General features: G+C 40.2%; 1 protein-coding gene across 1 annotated transcript; it reads right to left on the bottom strand.

Annotated features, from left to right (window-relative positions):
* Nucleotides 1-516: 516 nt before the first annotated feature.
* LOC131435143 (patj homolog) lies at nt 517-19018 on the bottom strand. Its single transcript, XM_058602719.1, has 3 exons — nt 18344-19018; nt 16799-18290; nt 517-3384 (listed from the first exon to the last, which is right to left on the bottom strand). Exons 1-3 carry the CDS (start codon nt 18824-18826, stop codon nt 2648-2650), a joined length of 2712 nt encoding a protein of 903 aa, XP_058458702.1. The 5' UTR covers nt 18827-19018; the 3' UTR covers nt 517-2647.
* Between the last annotated feature and the right edge of the window lie 1413 nt (nt 19019-20431).

Genomic DNA, 20431 nt, shown 5'->3' with positions numbered 1-20431 from the left:
ATGTTTCAGCTTTCAGGAAAAAAATAAAATAACATAGTGCCCATTGGTCGCAAACCATGAAAACCGTTAAAAAGTTATTCAATTGACTTTTTCAATCAGAAAACTTCAGCTTTACAATGTTCGCATATTTTTCCTAAAAACTATAGGCATTTTTCGACAACATATCCAAAAATTAGCAGAATTGGCCGAGTGATTCTAAAGTTATGATTTTTTTTAAAATGTATTTTTTGAAAACAATCGATTTTTTATCCAACCTAACAAGGGAATGGTCACCCTAATGACAAAATAAAAAATACGGGTCTAACATTTTTCGATGAAGAACGATTCTTCCAAATATTACGAAATTCTGCGAGATTTTATATCATTTTCTCATGGAATTGTTGAATATATATAGAGAAGATGAAACTTCATACACGAAAATTTTTCACGTACAATTTTGGCAAGGCCAGGATGTGATTTATCAAAACTACGTTGAAACGAGATGCCACTTATCCAATTTGCATACTATTTTATTATTAGGTATAATCAATAAATGTCTCTATAATATCGTATAGAATATATAATTGCAGTAGTATAATTGTTAAACTAAGTGGAATGATTTTGTCTAAACATTGTATATAAATAAACTTTCTTTGTAATACATTTATTTTCATACCATCATTTGCTTCACTTGCATTTAGGTGATATTTTATTGTGTTGCTATATAATCTACTGAATATTGTTTTTCAACGTACATTGTGATCTGTTCAATGGAAAATCTGCATTGATTCGTCGTGTAAATGTCGACCGTACATGGTCTTAAGTACAACTATTGAAAGTGAGGGGAAACCAATCTTTTCAGCAAATTTCTTTTGGTGGGAAACAACCAATGGAAATGAGTCGCTCACATTATAATTTTAATTTTTAATTCTAATGTAATGTTGCGGGGAGGGGCGGTGTTTTTTTGTTATGTTTTATTTGTTCAGCCAAGCCATCCACTCCAAGATTGCTGCTCTATTATCAAGTAACAGGGTTCAATCATATTTTTACAACACCAATTTCATTAACCGCCACCAGTTCATCAATATATCCTATATGAGCAATAAGTAATAGGGAAGAACGATGTACTAAGATGGGGTTTGATTTGATTCCGTATTCTAACTAAGCTGATTGTTCAAGAAAAATAATTTCATCAAGAAACGTCTTTCGTTTTCTCTAGTCTTTCAATCGAGTTGAGCTACTTTGTTGAACCTGCGTCAAATTCTACTGGAATCTATTCTACTGCCTAGCTTTGTTTTTTACGAGTTCACTTTTATCATGAAAATTTATGTTGAATTCTACGAGAAGAACAATAATGTTCATCCAATGCCCCACGGGCAAAAACTGCTATTCTCTCTACTCGGCAGTTGCACGTGCCTTGCGTTGCTGCTCTAAACATCGACACATTCTACAGATCCAATAAATTTCGATTTCAGCGTGCACTTCCACACTGCACAAACGTTCAATTTTGACAATTTCTCTCTTCGAGAAAATAAAGCCAAAATTCATTAGTCCCACGAACAGTTCGTCCTGCTACTGAAACCAACGTCAAATACAGACTTGGTCTGACAGCCGACTCACTATTCACGGCCTAACGAAGTTGGGCTGTAGTATGTTTTGTTTGGTATTCCATTGTTTTTTTTTATCATATCCGATTAACGTCATAAGTCAGAAACGAATACGCGGACCTCTTCGAATAAAAAGCGCAAAAAATAAACAACTTTGAGAATTTACCAACCGATTCTGAACTGAATTACGTGCGCGATTCGAATGTTTGATGTGTATGGAAGTCGTGATACATGGCGGTATCGGAACCTCTTGGGACGACTAGAGTCTACGTATGAATAATTGTTCAAATTAGGTTTACTATTTTTACTCTATGGCATGGCAAAGACTTGGTATGGAATTCCTGTTGACGAATTTGATTCCTGATGCTTAGTGAACAGAACCATTACATGGTTAGTGTTACGACCCCATTTACACTAAGAAACTTTGCACGCGTTGAACCGCCAAGCAGAAACACTAACTAATCGTATGTTCAGACAAACATACGATAATTAAAAACAATATCCATTTTACTTCAAGACCCCAAAAGTCGTCCCTTAAGGTAGAAATAGATACTTGAGTCATTGGCCTAGACCGTGACAATGATTTTTAAAGACGAATGGCGAAAAAACAGCAAAGGCATAATCGCCTAACAGCAGGACAGTGCTGGAATAGTGCTTGCAGAGAAAAAAAAAACAAATACTTGTACGGTGGATGGATGTTGGATGAGGAGTAAGAAAACCGATGTCTTACCGATAATCAATGAAACAAGTTAAGTACATACAAATAAGCATACCGGGTAAAGGCAAAACTTTCGCAAACTACTTACACCGGTGGCACGCAGTCCTGGGCCTTTGCTGGAACATTGGCAGCGAGTGCCCGACCCAAACGCCGCGTATAATTGTGACAGATTGAACTTGGAAGGAGCTTTTCAAGTTTTTGGTTCAAGTTCCGGAAATACTTAAACCAAATATGTGTCGTCCGTGATGGAACTAACATGATCAATAAATTGCAACAAATTGTTTAAAAGCTTCAACAAGGTAAAACAGCGTTGATATTCATCCCTGCTTATGACTATACGTACTCATTCCATAATTATATCCGGTTTACTCATGGATAACAAAGTGCCGCTGCCGATGCGTGGCGAATCATGAACGGAATAGCTGGAGCCGACTCCAGTCTCCCCACTTTTACCCTCGAAAGTCGACGAATCCTGCATCGGTAGCGGTTTGGCAACGCCAATCCGGACTACACCCTTCGGAGCGCCCTTCAACGCCTGGACGGCCTGATCGAGCGAAGCATTTTCCAAAACTGTATCGTTCACAAACAGCAGCCTATCGCCGGGAATTAATCGACCGTCCAATTGGGCAACCCCACCGGGAACCAACGACCGAATTACGATCAACGTATCGTTCGGATCCAAAGGATCCTGGTAGTCCAGAATGGAAAATCCAAGCCCACGCTCTCCCTTGACCAGTTCAATTATCTGCGGCTCGGAGCTCCACATTGCCAATCCGGTCAGTGGTTCCAAGCTTCTGGATTTGATCTTCGAAAAGCCATCACTGGGACCACCCGTTGTGGCCAAGCTACCGTCACTTTTCGCCTTGACCAGACGTTCCGATGGCGTCAGACTGCTCTGTAATCCGCCGGTTCTACTCTTTGCTACCTCTTGCTCTAACGAGTTGATCAGAGCCTCCTCCGAGAATTCTACCATTTCCGGATCGCCACGACCGCACACCATACAGACGTCCTGCGGTAATTCCTTCAGAATAGAAACCACCTCCAGGTGATTCATGCCGAGAAGCCGCTGGCCGTTGACCTCTGAAAGTGGAAAAGGGAATAAATAGCAAGCTATTAATAGATGCGACAATAAATAAAGGTGTTCACCCGAACCACGACTAAATTCGAGGAACTCCGGGTTATCTACCGAGCAATAGATAATAAGTGATGTTTAACGTGACACATCAGTCAAACCCGATGCAATCTAGAGTTCAGGTGACAATTGAATAGAAGGCTTGCCTACAATGATTTGCTAAGCATCTATTCAAATATACGATTCTTGATTGTTATGCATGGTATGGATTTAAAATGCTGTGTTAGTTATTATTACTCGTGAGCAATACTATTAATAGAATAAGCAACAAAACGCGCGAAGTTGAAAACTAAAACACGAAGCGTTAGACAACTATTTTTATGCAGGTGATAAATTCCGCAGTGCTTGAAAATTCACTCAAATATAATTTAAAAATCTGCATAAGTTTGTCATATGAACACAATAAATAAGTCCGCATACAACACGTCACTTCGAGAAACCCCATGAAAACGATTTAATTTTTATTCTCCATCTTTTTCAACGTCCTTAGTTAAGGAGCAAGACTCTTTGCAAGCGTATGAGTAATGTCAACAATATGTGCGTAAAAACAATTCCGGCGCTTCTTTTCCTGACTTTAATCAGAAAATCTTCCATATGGTTGAAAAAAAAAATCAATCAGTTCAGCCTGCTTAAAATTGCAATTCGAGAAAAGTGTCAGTCTAAAACTATTCGGTTTTCCTTAAAACTGCTCGAGAAAAATTATTTCAGTTTCAGCTTACTTCCACTGACACATTTGATTAGCAACAAGCACATTCTTATATGGATTTCTTGCAGAAATTATTGCGATATAAAGATTCTCGTAGCTTCTATAAGCAAACCCGTAAAATAGGAACCTTTAATTTAACACGCGAAAGGCAATGGATATGGGATGTTGTCGTAAAACTATTTATTTTTCCGGACAACTTCTTTTGTAACAAAAAATAGACTGTCTCAGAAAATATGGACGCAACCAAAAGCCGCTGCCATTTCGCAATGGTTCAGAATCTGTCAATTTTTCTGGCTGCGTCCTATAGTTTACACTCTTTTCTAACCACTTGTGCAGTTGTTTATTCGTTTTCATTAGTTTGTTTCGAAATGCGTGGACTTTCAGCAGAACAACGTCGAAAAATTGTGTACAAATGGTGCTCAGAACGCGGACTGTCACTGAGAAAGATAGCGAAAATGGAAGGAGTAAGTGAAAAAGCCGTGCGAAATGCAATCAGGAAGTTCGGTGAAGATAACACCTTTGCGAATAAACCGAAAACGGGTCGAAAAAAAGGTCCTGCTAACCCTCAGTTGTATAAACGTATACTGAAGGCGTTCGAGCAAAAGAACGAGGTTTCAGTTCGGGATGTGGCCAAAAAAGTGGGCACTTCGAAGTCAAATGTTCTTCGTGCTAAAGAACGCTTGAATCTTCGAACCTATAAGAATCAAAAACAACCAAAACGTAGTCCGAAACAAGAAGCTTCAATCAGGCCGAGGGTTCGAAAGCTGTACAATACGATTCTTGCTGGAAATTTGAACTGCATAATCATGGACGACGAAACCTACGTGAAACTCGATTACAAATCCTTGCCGGAACCACAATATTATACGGTGCGAGAAGAGCACGTGTTAAACCAGTCCGAGACTTCGATTGAAGTCGACAAATTTGGTAAGAAAGCTATGGTCTGGCAAGCAATTTGTAGCTGCGGTAAGATTTCGAAACCCTTCATCACCACTGCTTCAATGAACAGCGAAATATACATCAAGGAATGTTTACAAAAATGACTTCTACCCATGATTCGAAGCCACAAGGATCCTGTTGTCTTCTGACGAGATCTTGCTTCTTACCACTACTCGAAATCAACGGTAGAATGGTATACTACCAAAAATGTCACTTTCGTCCCAAAAGACATGAATCCACCAAATTGCCCACAACTTCGACCAATTGAGGAATTTTGGGCATTAACGAAGGCACATCTTAGGAAACATGTCTCGGCAGCCGAAACCATTCAACAGTTCGAAAAAAATTGGAAAAAAGTGTCAAAACTTGTCGCAAAGAAGTCTGTACGGAATTTAAAGAGGAACGTTCGCAAGAAGGTGCGCCAGCTTGTCTATAATGGCTAAGTAGCAAATGCTGAGAATAATATTCTGTTGTTGTAGTCTAATATTATCAGTACATCGAATAAAATTTGAATATCTAACACTTTCGAATTATTTACAGCGAAATCAAAGTGCGTCCATACTTTCTGGGACAGTCTTTATTTGCTTATTTTGTGTAGCGCAATCTAATACAAATGCATTGAAGCAGTGTTGCTAACTTTTTTATTAGGGAATTGAAATCTACATTCATAAAATGCAAACAATTTTCCATCAAACGTTGGTCCAAAATTGTTAAAAACTGATATTTCATACAAAATGTCAGGCATTCATTTGAAAATAACTTATTGTCAAAAAAGATTGTTTGACACTCAATCCTGCAAGTCACTTTGATAAACTCGTTTCACTGCATATATGAATACATAGATCTATGACATACGTAGCAAATAAAATGTACGTAATACACAACTTTCCAACACAAGTTAACTTGGTTTACTCTTGATCCTTAATTAATACTTTTGCTCGGCAAACATTTCCTTCTTGGTAAGAAGAATTTTAAGGTAGACCACATTAGTATGATCTGATTTCAGTTTCAATTATAATAGCGCCTTCTTCTGTTGTCAGATTTTACCTTGAATGTCTTTCTTTTCCTCCTCATCTTTTATTCTTTTATTAAGATCAGGGAAAAGCGCACTGGAATTAGTTTCTGTCAAACTTGTTCTCCAGCAGGCATAAAATCTCATATTTTGCATCAATAGATCAAAATCATCCAAATGATACATTTCCTCAAATCTAGTGCTTCTATAGTAACTAAAACTACTGAGACTTTCTCATGATACTAGAAACGATTTCTTGATAACATTACGTGATAAATGAAAGTCGAAAGAATTGAAAAATTTGTCAAATATGAATCCGAAGAAAAAATAGGAGAACTACGACGTCGAATGTCAAATTGTAACAATTGCAAGCTCTATGTGCTCTTTAAAAATTAACTTGGTTTCCAGAGCACCCAAGTGCTTAACAGACGATGCGCGTTCGAGAACAGCTTGTGGAATATTCTAGTCGAACTTGAATACAGACTTTTTGCTACTAAAAGAGATGACGGAGCATTTAGTGGCATTTAAACCATCAAAGTATGATTTTCTAACATGTAGTATCCTCAGTGTGGGCAAGTATAACAGGTAGATCATGTTCGAAAATAGATAATTTCTTCTTCTGGGTTAGACGTCGGACAGAGTTTTTGCTACTAAGGAGTGTATCGAAAAGTAGTTAGCAAAATTGATAATTGAATAAAAAAGCAAAAACAAAACAAATTTTGACATCAGTTTTCGATATATTGAAGAAAAATTACATTTTTATGCATTTCACTGATTATATTGAAGAAAATCTTAGTTTCTGTGAAACGCTCGCACTTTGGACTTGACATTCTTCATTGAATTCTGCACAGTTACTTTTGTGAGTTTCCTGGTGGCAGCTGCCCAGTTTTTTTTGAACTCCTGCATGTTTTGGGACACTGTACCTTCCTTCCGAAAGTGCCGCTTGACAATTGCCCAATACCTTTCAATTGGCCGAAGATCCAGGCAGGTCGGTGAGTTGATGTCCTTTTCCACAAATTGTACATTATTTTTTGACAACCACTGTAGAACGGAGTTGGCGTAGTGGGCTGAAGCCAAATCCGGCCAGAAGAGAGGAGGAACCTTATGCTTTCTGTACAGTGGCAGCATTCTCTTCTTCAAACATTCTTCCTCGTACACCTTGGCGTTAATTGTGCTCTTCGTGAAGAAAATCGACGACCGCAAACCACAGGTACAAATTGCTTGCCAGACCAACACCTTCTGCCCAAATTTTCCCATCGCCACCGTGGTGTCAACGTCGTCTAGGTCCTGGTACACCGATTTCGTATAACATTGCGGTCCGGGCAGCGCTCGAGAGTCTTCCTTGGCGTAGGTTTCGTCGTCGATCAGGATGCATCCGTCTTTATTCTGTAGAATCCGGTTATACAGTTTTCGCGCTCTTGTTTTGGCCTGAACTTGCTGTACCAGGGACTTTTTCGGCACCTTCTGTTTCTTGTACGTTTTCAGGGAGTTCCGAACTTTGATCCGTTGAATCATCCCGAGGCTGGTGTTGAACTGCTTGGCCAAATCCCGCGTCGACGCCGATGGGTTTTTCCTGATGTACTCAACTACTTTTAAGTCCCGGCCGGGCTGGCTGGGACCCGTTTTCCTACCGGATCGGGGCAAATCCTTCATGGAATGGGTCTTACCGAACGTCTCGATCATGTTCTTGACACTGGTGTGGTGCACTTTTACCCGTTTTGCAATTTCGTTGTACGTGACACCACTTTCTGAGCACCAAGTGTGCAGAATTTTCTTTCGCGTTTCCGGATCAATTCGAATCATCATTGAAACGATAAACCGTACCGAAACCAATCGATTGCGCAGCTGTTATTGACATGTAAACAAAAATGTCACCGCAAAACACGCTGCAAAAAATTAAGCCATTTCAGAGTAATGTTGCTAACTACTTATCGATACACTCCTTATACTTTCGAAGCACCGTGCTATGTTTACGCTATGTTTGTCACCAATAAGGTCTTGTCTTAAATTCAAATTCAACTGTCCTGCATATTTATAGAACTGAACCTCTGTTATTTTCACTTATGGTACGGATACAAGCATGACAATTCAAACCAGCTTGTATCACTTCCTGTATTTCACATGATTTCTTCGTGGTGAACAAATTAATCAAATCTTCGATCACGAGGAAATAAAAACTAACTGATTAACTAGTTGCATCTTGTACGTGATACTGCAGTAGTAGGATGCTCTGTTCGTTGAGTTATCGTGGACGGCTCAGCTATGTTCAGTGAGCATGTTCTGTTCATCAAAGTGCAGTTACCTTCATTCGAACAAAACACGTCATTATCTTCAATTAGCTGTTTGTATATTGCTTTAAACATTTGAGTTGTTACTTGAACCATACTGTCGAACAGTCCACGAAATCTGACAGAACTAGCAAGAAAAAGACACCAATAAAAAGAATATGTTCACATTCTGCGACGGCCAGTAATAAGCCGTCCCTCGTTTACGCCTGAGACGTCAGAAATAATATAGCACTTGTGTAATATTGTTTGAGGGTTGCATAAGTAGTGCAAACTTTGCGTCTGCTTAGCGGTTTAAGTTGAACTGCTAGGCACGAGATGGCAGTTCAATTTGAACTGCTTTAAGCACTGACGAGCCGAAGGCGAAACGCGAAGAAATATAAGAATATTTTGTTTTTCTATGTCAAGACAAAACTTCGAATGAGACTTGGTATCTCTGTTAATCACGATGTTGCCGCGACTGAACTCTCGAGTACAAGTGGAGCATCCCTCGACCGACGATGACGTTTATTCACGGAACGACCGAAATCAGCATTTTCGCGAAAAATTTAGTTGATTTGCTGATTTTAGTTAGTTATTTTTTGAGACAACTAAAAAAATCTTACTTTTGCTGATTTAGATTTTTTATTCTCATTCCCTTAATAATAATAAAATATTTGTTGAAATGACTATTTTTTTTAGTTGAATTCACAAATTAAACGTACTGTCATTTATTAGCTAAGGCACACTTCATATCCAGTCAACTAATTTTTTAGTTGAATTAAAGAAATATAATGTTGTTTTCAACCAATATGAATGGTTGAATTGGCTTCTGCAATCTGCAGCTATATGGCGCCCTGTCACCGAAACGGTAACACCTTAATGACTACTAGCCACTAGATGGCACACTACTGCCGAAAAAAATTCAGACGCGGTTGTCTTTTCTATATTGGCAGGTCTAAATACGATGTTGTGTTGGAGAAAAAGACATAAACGAAACGTAAACATCTTTTTGAATTTTTTTTCTTCTAAATCACTGTTTTCTTCATTCTCACTGAAAACTTTGAGCACTCGGAAAACAAAAACCGAATACAAATAGTACACCGGACGGCGCAGCTCGGAAGGTTTGAAGATACAAAAAAACTTCATCACAATTAGAGTGAAACATTCGAAATTCACTTCACTGTTCCGCGTAAAAACATTATTACGCACAATCGCTTCAAGTGCGCACAAATTCTGAATAAATACGATTTCCACTAACAGTTTACGACATTTTTACATATCGGTTTAGAAATTTAAATAAAGATATATCGAACACATGCGAAAAACATCAAAACAATGTTCAAGCAGTTTCAATAAGACTGTCCTTTTTAGCTTTTTAATGGATTGTTTTGCTTTGACACATCTCATGAGTTTTTGGCTAATAAACTTGTTAATAATACCCATTTCAGTTTTGGTTTTTTTGTGCTGTCCTTCAGTAATGATGGTGATAGATAAATAGAAACAAATTTTCTGATTTTAATAACAAAATTAGTTGTCAATGAGAATTTCGTGTTGGATTGAAATATTGCTGGTTTATGTCCAGGATATTCGCCAACTAAACACATTCTCTAAAAATAAGAGTTTTTTCAGCAAAGTAAATTCTCAATTTTAACTAATTTTATAGTTATTTTGAAAATTTTGATGTTAAAATCAACTAATTCAAAAACAGTAATACGAATTAGGCGCAGAGCTAATTTCGGTCGTTCCGTGTTATTGCGGCCAATTTCCGGTCATATTGTTAATGTATCATAAAAGGAAGCGGTGTAAAAGTACATTGGCGAGTAACTGAGAATTGCGGATTGCGGATTTATTAACTGTGAGTTTTTTGTAAAATTTAACCTAACATAAATAAATATGATAAAATGGGATTATAGAAATACAGTAGTAAAGGAGCAGGGAAGCCAGTGAAAAAGCGGGTTGTGAATTAGAAAGCGAGGAAGGAAAATTGAAAGTAAGAAAAGAATGAATTTATATGAGAAGAGAATTAATAAAAGTTTATTTAGTTTTAGCCTGCATAAAAGGTGCTACTCATTATTTCTTTCCGTTTGGGGTCGGCCGAACAAACTAAAATTTCAATTTGTTTGTACTGTACTCTATCCTCGTAACGATGAGCGACCAGGAATTAGATTATACTACAACGCAGTGCGGTAAATGTGGATGTGCATCAAAGGAATTAGGCGGAATGGTTGCGTGTGACAGCTGTAACCGATGGTTTGACTATGCCTGTGCAGGTGTAACTGATGCCATTAGGAAAAAAAAAAGAAATGGTTTTGTGACGATGTTGTTTGTGCTGCAGCCTCTAAAAGTCGCCCGAAGAAAGACGTAAATCCATTGTCGACGGCAGATGAATCGGATGCTGGAAGTACAAAATCGTCTACTTATAAAGGAGATGAGCAAATCAAGACATTGGAAGAAGAGCATCGCCGTCTTGAAACTGAATGGGATAAACAGATGTTGTTCAAAGAGAAGCAGCTAGAGTTACAGGTAGCTCTAAGGAGAAAGAAGTTTTAGCAAGACCAGTTATTGCGCCAAAAACAACAAAAGTTGGAAGAAGAATGGCGCAACTTCGAATTAACCGAGTTGGAACGCAAAAATCAGCAGCAGTTACAAGAAAAAAGGAACACGGACGCAAACGATTCAAAAAGAATTTCAAGAGCAACTATCGCCTGTTGATAAACAATTGAAGAAACTGGAGTTGAAACGCAAACGAAAGCATACCCGTGGGTCTAAGATCAATGGCCAAAGTTCACCGCCAAGTAACTCAACAGAGTCCGAGAGTGATGTGAAGGAGAATGAAAGTTCTAGCTAAGATGAATCAATGGAAGATGATTCGGAGGAGAAATCCTGTTTAGAGGAAGAAAAGGCGTCTAAGGTATCTGGTAAGAAGAAGAACGGACCTACGAAGGCGCAGCTTGCTGCCCGTCATGGAATCGGAAAACATCTGCCAATGTTTTCAGGTAAGCCGGATGACTGGCCACTTTTCTATGCTGCATTTAATTCATCGACAAAGGCGACCGCGTAAAAGAGTTGCCAGCGCCAAAAAACTTAAAGGGATTTATTCCGTTTGCGAATATGGTGGAGCAGCTATGTGATCACGTAGAAGCTGCGGGACTCAAGGAGCAGCTGAAGAACTCTCTGCTGATAAAAGGTATAATTCAAAAGCTTCCGGATACAGAGAAAAGACAATGGGCTGACGTTAAAAGAGCTAGAGGAGGGAAAACGGTTTCTCTTCGGACCATTGCCGACTTTCTTCTACGAATTGCGGATGATGCGCGGGAAGCGGAAGTAGATATCGAACACTCAATATGTGCTAGGTCTGGTGACCATTCAGGAAGAAATCGTGAGGAGAAAGGAGCGGTTTTCAGTCATGCGGAGGAAGGGAATTTCAATTCAGTCATCACCAATCGACAAAGTTTAAGATCATGCAAAATATATAAACGTAGTGACCATCGATTGCGTTTTTGTCCAGATTTCAAGATTCTGCCACTCGCTGAGAGAATAGCGATCGTGAATCGTGATAAATTATGCTAATTGTGTCTAGGTGAACATGGAGGACAATGCCGGTACAAGTTTCGCTGCAATGTAGGCAACTGTGAAGAGGCGCACAACCCACTTATTCACACAGGCACAGTAGTGGGTATTAGTGCGCATATCCATGCGAGTAACCCATTATTGTTTCGCATCATTCCTATCAAATTGTATGGCAACAAACAAAACGTGACGGTTCTGGCATTTCTGGACGAAGGAGCATCCGTCACTTTAATGAAAGCCAAATTAGCGGATCATCTTGATATTGTAGGAACTGAAGAGAAGCTTACACTCAAATGGACCACCGACTATTCTCGTACGGAAAAATGTTCACGGAAAATGAACGTGTGGGCATCGACAGCAAACATGCGTGATAAAATGTTACTGAGAACAGTTCGCAAAGTGGGTAAACTAATGTTGCCTCACCAAAAAATTAATGCTATGGAACTTAAGGCGCGCTATACATACATGCGTGAGTTGCCGATTCATTCGTACGAAGGTCAACCGGAAATTCTGATCGGTCTCAACAATGCCCACGCCTTTGCGCCGGTTGAGGTGAAAGTAGGTATCATCGCTGATCCAATAGCTGTACGCTGCAAACTTGGGTGGACTGTGTATGGACCGAAAATTACTAACACAGAAATGAACGAGGGATACATATGTATGCATGACACAGTGAGTAATAAGGATTTACACGATTTGTTGAAAAGCCATTACACGTTGGAGGAGTCGATGGTGACAACGACACCGGAATCAGAAGCAGATAAAAGAGCAGTGGCTATTATAGAGCGAACTATTTGTTTATTTGTTAAAATAATTCATCTGACAAATAATAGTCTAAATGAAAGGAAAAAGGTACAAACGGTCAATTTATAAAAAAGAAACACTTGATAACTTTTGTGCAAACTTGTGCGATGGTTCCCCAAATTCGAACAGATGCTCAACTTTGGAAAATGCACGTATACATTCTGTCATTGGTTCATGTAGTCCGAAAGTAGTACGATGAAATCTTGGTTGAAGTAGACTCGTCGAGCGTAGAGATCGCTGAGAAGCACGGAAATCAAGGAGAGATAACAATTTTGGTGAATGAATATCGCCATTGATTACTTTAGCCACAAGTAACGCTTGCTGTATTTTTCTACGTCGCTCTAGTGTTTCCAGTCCAATCAGGCGACAACGGTCAGGATACGGTGGGAGATCCAGTGGATTCCGCCAGGGAAGGTCCCGCAAAGCAAATCGAATAAATCTCTTTTGTACACGTTCTATCCGTAAATTCCAAACCAGTTGGTAAGGACTCCAAATTAAACACGCATTTTCAACTAGTGGACGCACCAATGAGCAATACAACGCTTTCAATCAATACGGATCCTTGAAGTCCCGACTAATTTTTGAAATAAATCCGAGTTGCCGCGTTGCTTTGGAAATTAAAGTTGATCGGTGTAGATTAAAGGTGAGTTTAGCATCCAACAAAACGCCGAGATCATTGACAAATTCGACTCTATCAAGCGTTTGTCCATCAATTTGATAGTCAAATACTATTGGATTTATTTTACGATGAAAAGTTATAACTTGACATTTCACGGTACTGATTATTAAAAAGTTTCGTCGACACCAGTCTACGAAAATGTCTAGGAGCTCCTGAAGATGGACACAATCTTCAACAGCACGGACTGCCAGGTACAGCTTCAAGTCATCAGCGTAAACCAATCTGCATCCGACGCCAAGTAGTAAAGCAGCATCGTTGAAGAACAGCACAAACAGTAGTGGACCAAGGTTACTGCCCTGAGGAACACCCGATTTATTCGTGAACGGAGAAGAAGTACAAGAGCCAAGCTGCACACGTAGTACTCTGTCGCATAGATAAGAGCTCAACCATTTTACAAACGTTCTCGAAGCGCCTAATCGAGACAATTTTGCTATTAGTATTCCATGATCTATTCGATCAAATGCAGCTTTTAGATCGGTGTAGATGGCATCAACTTGTGACTTTTCTTCGATCCGCGTAATACATGTCGATGTAAAATCCAGTAGGTTCGTATTCACTGATCGTCCAGGCATAAAACCATGCTGGTCGGTGGATATGTATGTCTTCGTTTGAGATAATATTGAAGCGCTAACTACTAGCTCAAATAGTTTCGACGCTGCTGGCAAACTAGTTATTCCACGATAGCTTCGAACATTCAGGCGATTGCCACTTTTAAAAACTGGACACATAAAAGACTGTTTCCAGATTGTCGGGAATATACCATGCTCAAACGACTTATTAAAAATTGCACATAAAGGATCGGTCAGGACGTGGGCGCAACTTCTATAAACTACTGCTGGAATACCGTCAGGTCCCACAGAGTATGACTTTTTCAGCCTTTTTGCGGCGGTAACGATCATATCAGGAGTAATTGTAAATGTACTTATATCCACTAAACTGTCAGGAACATCCAGCGCGGCGGTCTCTGCCTGGCTGGCAGATGCGGTGCTATCAGCAAAGACAGAAGCGAAAAATCTAGCGAACAACTCACAAGAATCTGATGTACCCGTTGATTCTACCCCATCAAGACGAACGTGTGGAGGGATTGATGAACATTTTCGTTTCGAATTGACGAAGCTCCAAAACTTTTTAGGATTCCGCCGTAGATCAAACTGGATGCGCATTACATAGGCTTTATATAAACCAGCATTCATTAACCGATATTCATAACTGGATTTCTTGAAGTTTTGCTTAGTTACAAAAGAACGCCATCGACGGTGTTTTCGCTGCCAATGATTGCGCTCTAGTTTCAATGCACGGAGACGAGAATTCGCCCACGGAGGAGAAATTGGACGCTTCACGAAAGGCAAATTAGAATTGAACCACTACAACAATAGGTTTATAAACTGCACAGCCATATCATCCACATGGTCGAGCACCTTTAAAGGCTCCCAATTCGTATTTAGAAGAAATTCTATCAAGGCATCAAAATCTATTTGCCTATAATTCAACTCTCGAGGTTCATTCAAAACAGCAGTTCGGCAAACCTCTTTACCATGATCAATTGTAAATGATATTGTTAAGGGCGGGTGATGAAGGTCAACGGGTAGTAGTGGAGCGGTGCTATTCTTTACACTTAATGGTGACTCGAGAGGACCAAACACTAAATCTAGAACACGTCCGTTGTGATTTCTTTGTTGGTTTGCTTGAAAAAGGTTTAAATAATCCATACCGTCGATCAAAGCGGTGCTAGCGGCGGTGAGCTGAGAGGAGCTAGAATAAATATTTCCATCACTTCCCTCCGTCCACACGATGCGAGGCTGATTGAAATCACCACACACCAGGACAATATCATTGGATGATGATTTAAATAATACCTCCGATACGGAACAAATATGTGCATCAATAACACCAACATCTTGGCTTTTGTCAGGAGGAATATAAACAGCGCAGATCTGTACTTTTTGACCACGCACGGTGACACTTGCGCACACTTGCTCTAGGCAGCGTCCATTCATTGTTTCGATCATCGATCAAGTGTGTGCTTGCGAGACGGCAATCAAAACACCACCAAAGCTTCTTTTTTCACTATTTTGGGAACTCCGATCACAGCGAAAGACGTTGAACGCGTTTCCAAATAGTTGTGATGAATTTATACGGTCATCGAGTCCAGTCTCCGTTAGTATAATTACATCGTAACAGCAATCTTGCGTAGCCAAGAAAATGTCATCAACTATGAACTATGAAGCGCATCTGGGAGCGATTCCAGACCGGTTTACTCTGGAAAACCGATGATCCACGATGTCCAGAAAACATAGAGATGACATTACTCAGAAATTCACAGTTGGATAAAAGGTTAATGAAAAATCCGCAATTACACAGTATTGTACAAAGGCAAATCGAAGAGTATGTTCATAAAGGGTACGCCCAGGTGGCAAGAACTGGAGCCTGGTAAAGCGTGGTAGCTGCCAATAAGTGTCGTTTTAGATCTGAAGAAGCCTGACAAGGTGCGAATCGTGTGGGATGCTGCTGCATCATTGCAGGGGATTTCGCTTAACAGTCAATTGTTCAAAGGACCGGAGTTACTCATTCCTTTAGTAGCAGTTATTACTGTTTTCCGCGAGCGGAGAATTGCGTTTGGGGGTGATTTGAGAGAAATATTTCACCAATTAAAGATCATCAAGGAAGATCGACAAGCTCAACGTTTTCTTTTCCGATCTTTTCCTAAAGAAGATCCGAAAGTTTATGTAATGTACGTCGCTATATTTGGGTCCACGTGTTCGCCAAGCTCCGCCCAATTCGTAAAAAATCGAAACGCAGAAGAACATGCTAGTCGGTACCCCGAAGCCGCAGACGCCATAATCAATAGGCATTACGTCGATGATTATTTCGACAGTGTCGATACGATTCAAGAGGCTGTGACAAAAGCGAAACAGGTGAAGCTGATCCACAAGAACGGAGGCTTTGATATCCGTCATTGGGTTTCCAATATTTTGTTTTTCAAAATATAATTCATTTAAGTATAATCTACTCTACTAGAGTTCATCTCAAATAACCGTTCAGTGATGTAGAGATCTATAAAAAGAACTAGTTCTCGAGAGGCGTTCGTTCGTTCTTTTCATTAGTTTTGGTGAATGACTAACCGAGATCCCAATAGGTAATGACACTGTTCTACCGTTCTCGTAAACGACCGAGCGAGCAAAAAAAAGGTCGATGACTTTGAACTGAAGATTTACCGTTCTCAAAAAAAAAGAACTATTAGTCATTCATTCTTTCAAAAGAACTAGTTCTTTTGAACCGAAGCCAACGAATTGCCCATCTTTAATTTCTACCGTTCAAAAAGATATGTTATGGTTCAATTGTATATCACCAAGTACCCGAACGAGCATCGAGCATCACAACTCACCTAATAATTCATCACCGGATCGCAACAGTCCATTCTGTCCGACCGGTCCCTCCGGGAGAATCGAACGTATGTAATGATGCGGCCGTACTTCCTTACCGCCTTCGACATCGACTGTTCCTTCCAGCGAAATTCCAAGCCCACTGCATGCATTGAACTTTCTAATGTTGGCCACAATGATTTTCACGTTCGAACCAAGGATGCTGTTCCATTTCTTGACGATGAAAGCTTCCGTTTCCTCGGTCACCTTCAGCGAACTGCGCTGCTTGCCATGGTTGATAAACGTTGCCAAGTTCGTGCTGCCTTCCGCCAGCAACAGGTCCAGATTTGCCTCCCCGGACGAGGTCGGTATAATCGATGCTTCCTTCATCTTCTCGCGATATTCAGCGCTATCGATCGAATCCTTGGCACGGGCCAGCTTCTTGTGAGCCATCATCGTTTCCAACTGCTTGTCCGGCTCACCCATCATCATCAGATTACTTTCGTCATCGCTAAAACTATTGTTGAACAGTTTCGATTCGGGAGATCGTTTATCGACATTACGCGGCACAATATCAAGGATGTTGTTTCCGTACTTGGATAAATCTCCGCCCGGAGTAAGAACCGGAGGTGGTGTGGCAGGGGTCGGTGGTTTCATTTCATTGGCAGCGATGGCCTGCTGTAGCTGGTCATATTTTGGACCTCGGAGATAACGCTCCAGACAGAGTTTAACGACGTGACCACTTTGCTTCAGAACGTCTACCGCCTGATGATTCGAGAAGCCATGCAGAGACTGACCATCCACTTCAATAATTCGATCGTTCACTTGAATTTTTCCGCTAAGATCAGCTGCGCTTCCCGGCGAGACACTTTTGACGAAAATTCCGGAAAGCTCTTCCTTCTCGCATACATAACCGGCAATTGTTATGCCGAGGCCGTTCTGATCCTTCATTAGTTCGACAGTAAATACCTCCGTTTCCGGGAATTCTATCGGACTGTCCTTTTCAAACGCACTCTGTTCCAGATTACCAATCGAATAAACACTGAAAATCTCGGGATAACCTGAATCGGCTAGGTACTGCTTCAATTTCAATGGGTCGGACAGCAAAACCGTTGGAACAATGGCCGAGTTATCGAAATCCTCGATGGTACCGTTGTTGGCATCTATAGGTCTAGCAACCACTAACTGAACGTGCGTTCCAGATTGGCGAAGGACCGATGCCACCTGCTCGGAAACCATCTCATGAAGATTTACGTCACCAATCTGAAGAATCTGGTCACCGGATTGAAGTCTTCCATCACGATCTGCAACGCCGCCGGCTAGAATTGTTTTGACTGTCACTCCAGTGGCACGAGCTCCAATGATACCGAATCCAAGACCAGTCCCATCATTGACCAGTTCAATGTCTAAAATTCTTGACCATTCCGGTACATCCAGCAGATCCGCTGAAGACTTCTGAACGTCATACAGTCCCTGTTGCATTGTTTCGTCCTGAGGTTCATGATTGTGATGATCCTATAAAATAAAACTCTCAATTTTGCGATATTTCAATCGAATTTCTAACCTACCTCAACTGCACTTTCCATCAGCTCGTTGGTTCGCTTCAACGGAGCTGGATGGGACTGAGCCAACAGCAAGCCCTGTTGCGAATTCTGCAACGAATGATCTAACACATTCGATTTTTGCTGTTGTAGTGTCGGTGCTGGGCTCCCTGGAGATATCTGAGCCGATGGCACTCGCTGCTCGTCCGGATATTCCGTATCGAACAAATCCGATGCTGGCGGAACATTTAGCACCAATTCTCCACTATTCGCTATATCGAAATCTCCAGGTAGGATCGAAGGGTGCTGCGTGATTTGATTATTCAATTCGGCCAGCGAATCCTGTATTTGGACAATGTTCCGAAAAACGGGATCCTGCAGCAAATCAATTATCATTTTCAAATCATCCATCACATTCAGCTGCGATTTGTTCGGATCCATTTCCTCCACAGTCTGTTTGATGATTTCGATTTGCTGCAGCGCACTCGACACATCCTGCGAGAGATGCATTCTTCCGCGTTTGATACTGGCGATGGTGCTTGTACCGCATTCACAGACACCACATTCGAATTGCTAATTTTCCTTTACGGAATCGAAAGGCTTCGACTTGAATTTTCACTTTTTTGAACGTATGTTTACGTGCGTTCGAAGAAACAAATGGAATTTTTCAATGATTTTATGACAACTAGAGATGGGCAATTCGCTCCTGAGCTGTTCCAGTTAGGGATGTCGTAATATCGATCGATTAATCGAGTATTCGATTAAAAACCCAGATAATCTAGTAATATTTAATCGAATAGCTTGAAACTAATATTCGATTATTGAGCTAATCGAATAATTAAAAAAATCCCATAGTAATGATCGAATGAATAATCGAGTAATCGATTACTAACCCAGATAATTGAATAAATTTCAATCGATTAGTTTCAAAATTATACTCGATTATTGAATAATCGAGTAATTCAAAATTTCCGACATCCCTAGTTCCAGTGAATCGAATCATTGAAGTGAGCTGACAGCTCACAGCTCTTTTCAAAAGAACCGCAGCTCACCAGCTCACTCATTTGCTACCCAGCTCACTGCATTATGACGAAGGGAACACGCTACGAGCTGATCGGATCTTCGGCTCTTTAAGAGATTCAATTTAGTCGACATCAATTAAAGATAAATTAATTTACCTTAAGTTTAAAAAAAAATAAAAAAAAATAAGAAAAAAAAAAAAAAAAAAAAAAAAATTAAAAAATAATAAAAAAAAAGAAAAATAAAATAAAGTAACAAAGAAACTTAAAAAAGAGCTGATGAGCTGATACATCGAATCGATTCACTTTAGTGAGCTGATCGGTTCGGAGCTGTTCACCAAAATGAGCTGTTTTGCACACCTCTAATGACAACTGGTTGGTTGATGACACATACGTTAGGGGCAAACTTAGGAGGCAGTACTAGATGCAAACAAGTCTGCGTAGTACTAAAGATTTCCCAGTGAGTTTTGTCGAGCTGCGTCGGCCCGATTATCAGACCGGACCGATTGAGTACGTCATCGGGCAGTTTGTCACTATTTGCATTAACCGCGTCAACCTAAAAAAATGCATCCACATTATCAGGCAGACGTCGACCCGATAGCCTGCTATAGAGCATCGGGGAACTGTCATGCTGCATGTTTTGCTATCATTTTCAAAATTCTGCTATAGCGAAACACAATGTAAGCGTCAAACAGCGAATAAACTTCGTCCGAAGTTTAGAATACGATTCGTCTGAAGTTCGAGTTTACTGGGTTCAGTTGAACATCGGATAGATCGTGCACGAAAGCTTTTGATTGCGTTTCGAACAAGATAGACGATTACATTACATATCGCTAGTGCAAAATAGTGACTAGATATCAAAGCAAGAAGTATTGTCGCTGCAGCACTAATCTGCAATTCGCTGGACAGTCCAGCGCAGCGACGTTGCCGAGCGACGTCAGTTGAACTGCCATTTCTTATACATCAACTGATAGAATCATGTTACTTTATACATATTTTGTTGTCTTGTTTATGAACCACGTGCTTCAACATAAATAAAAACATTGTCTTGCCTCCACTATCGAAGCACATAACGATGGAATATTACTTTCTGAAT

This window comes from Malaya genurostris, chromosome 3 (assembly GCF_030247185.1).
Source record: "Malaya genurostris strain Urasoe2022 chromosome 3, Malgen_1.1, whole genome shotgun sequence".
Taxonomy (NCBI): Eukaryota; Metazoa; Arthropoda; class Insecta; order Diptera; family Culicidae; genus Malaya; species Malaya genurostris.
This window is presented reverse-complemented; position numbering and strand designations above follow the sequence as displayed.

Excerpts from the sequence above, each read along its gene's own strand:
- LOC131435143 (XM_058602719.1), bottom strand. The coding sequence starts at position 18,826 with ATGCATCTCTCGCAGGATGTGTCGAGTGCGCTGCAGCAAATCGAAATC. Across the intron at positions 18,291-18,343 it reads TGATGGAAAGTGCAGTTGAG|GATCATCACAATCATGAACC; the intron begins GTAGGTTAGAAA and ends TTTATTTTATAG. Across the intron at positions 3,385-16,798 it reads ATCCGGTGATGAATTATTAG|AGGTCAACGGCCAGCGGCTT; the intron begins GTGAGTTGTGAT and ends TTCCACTTTCAG.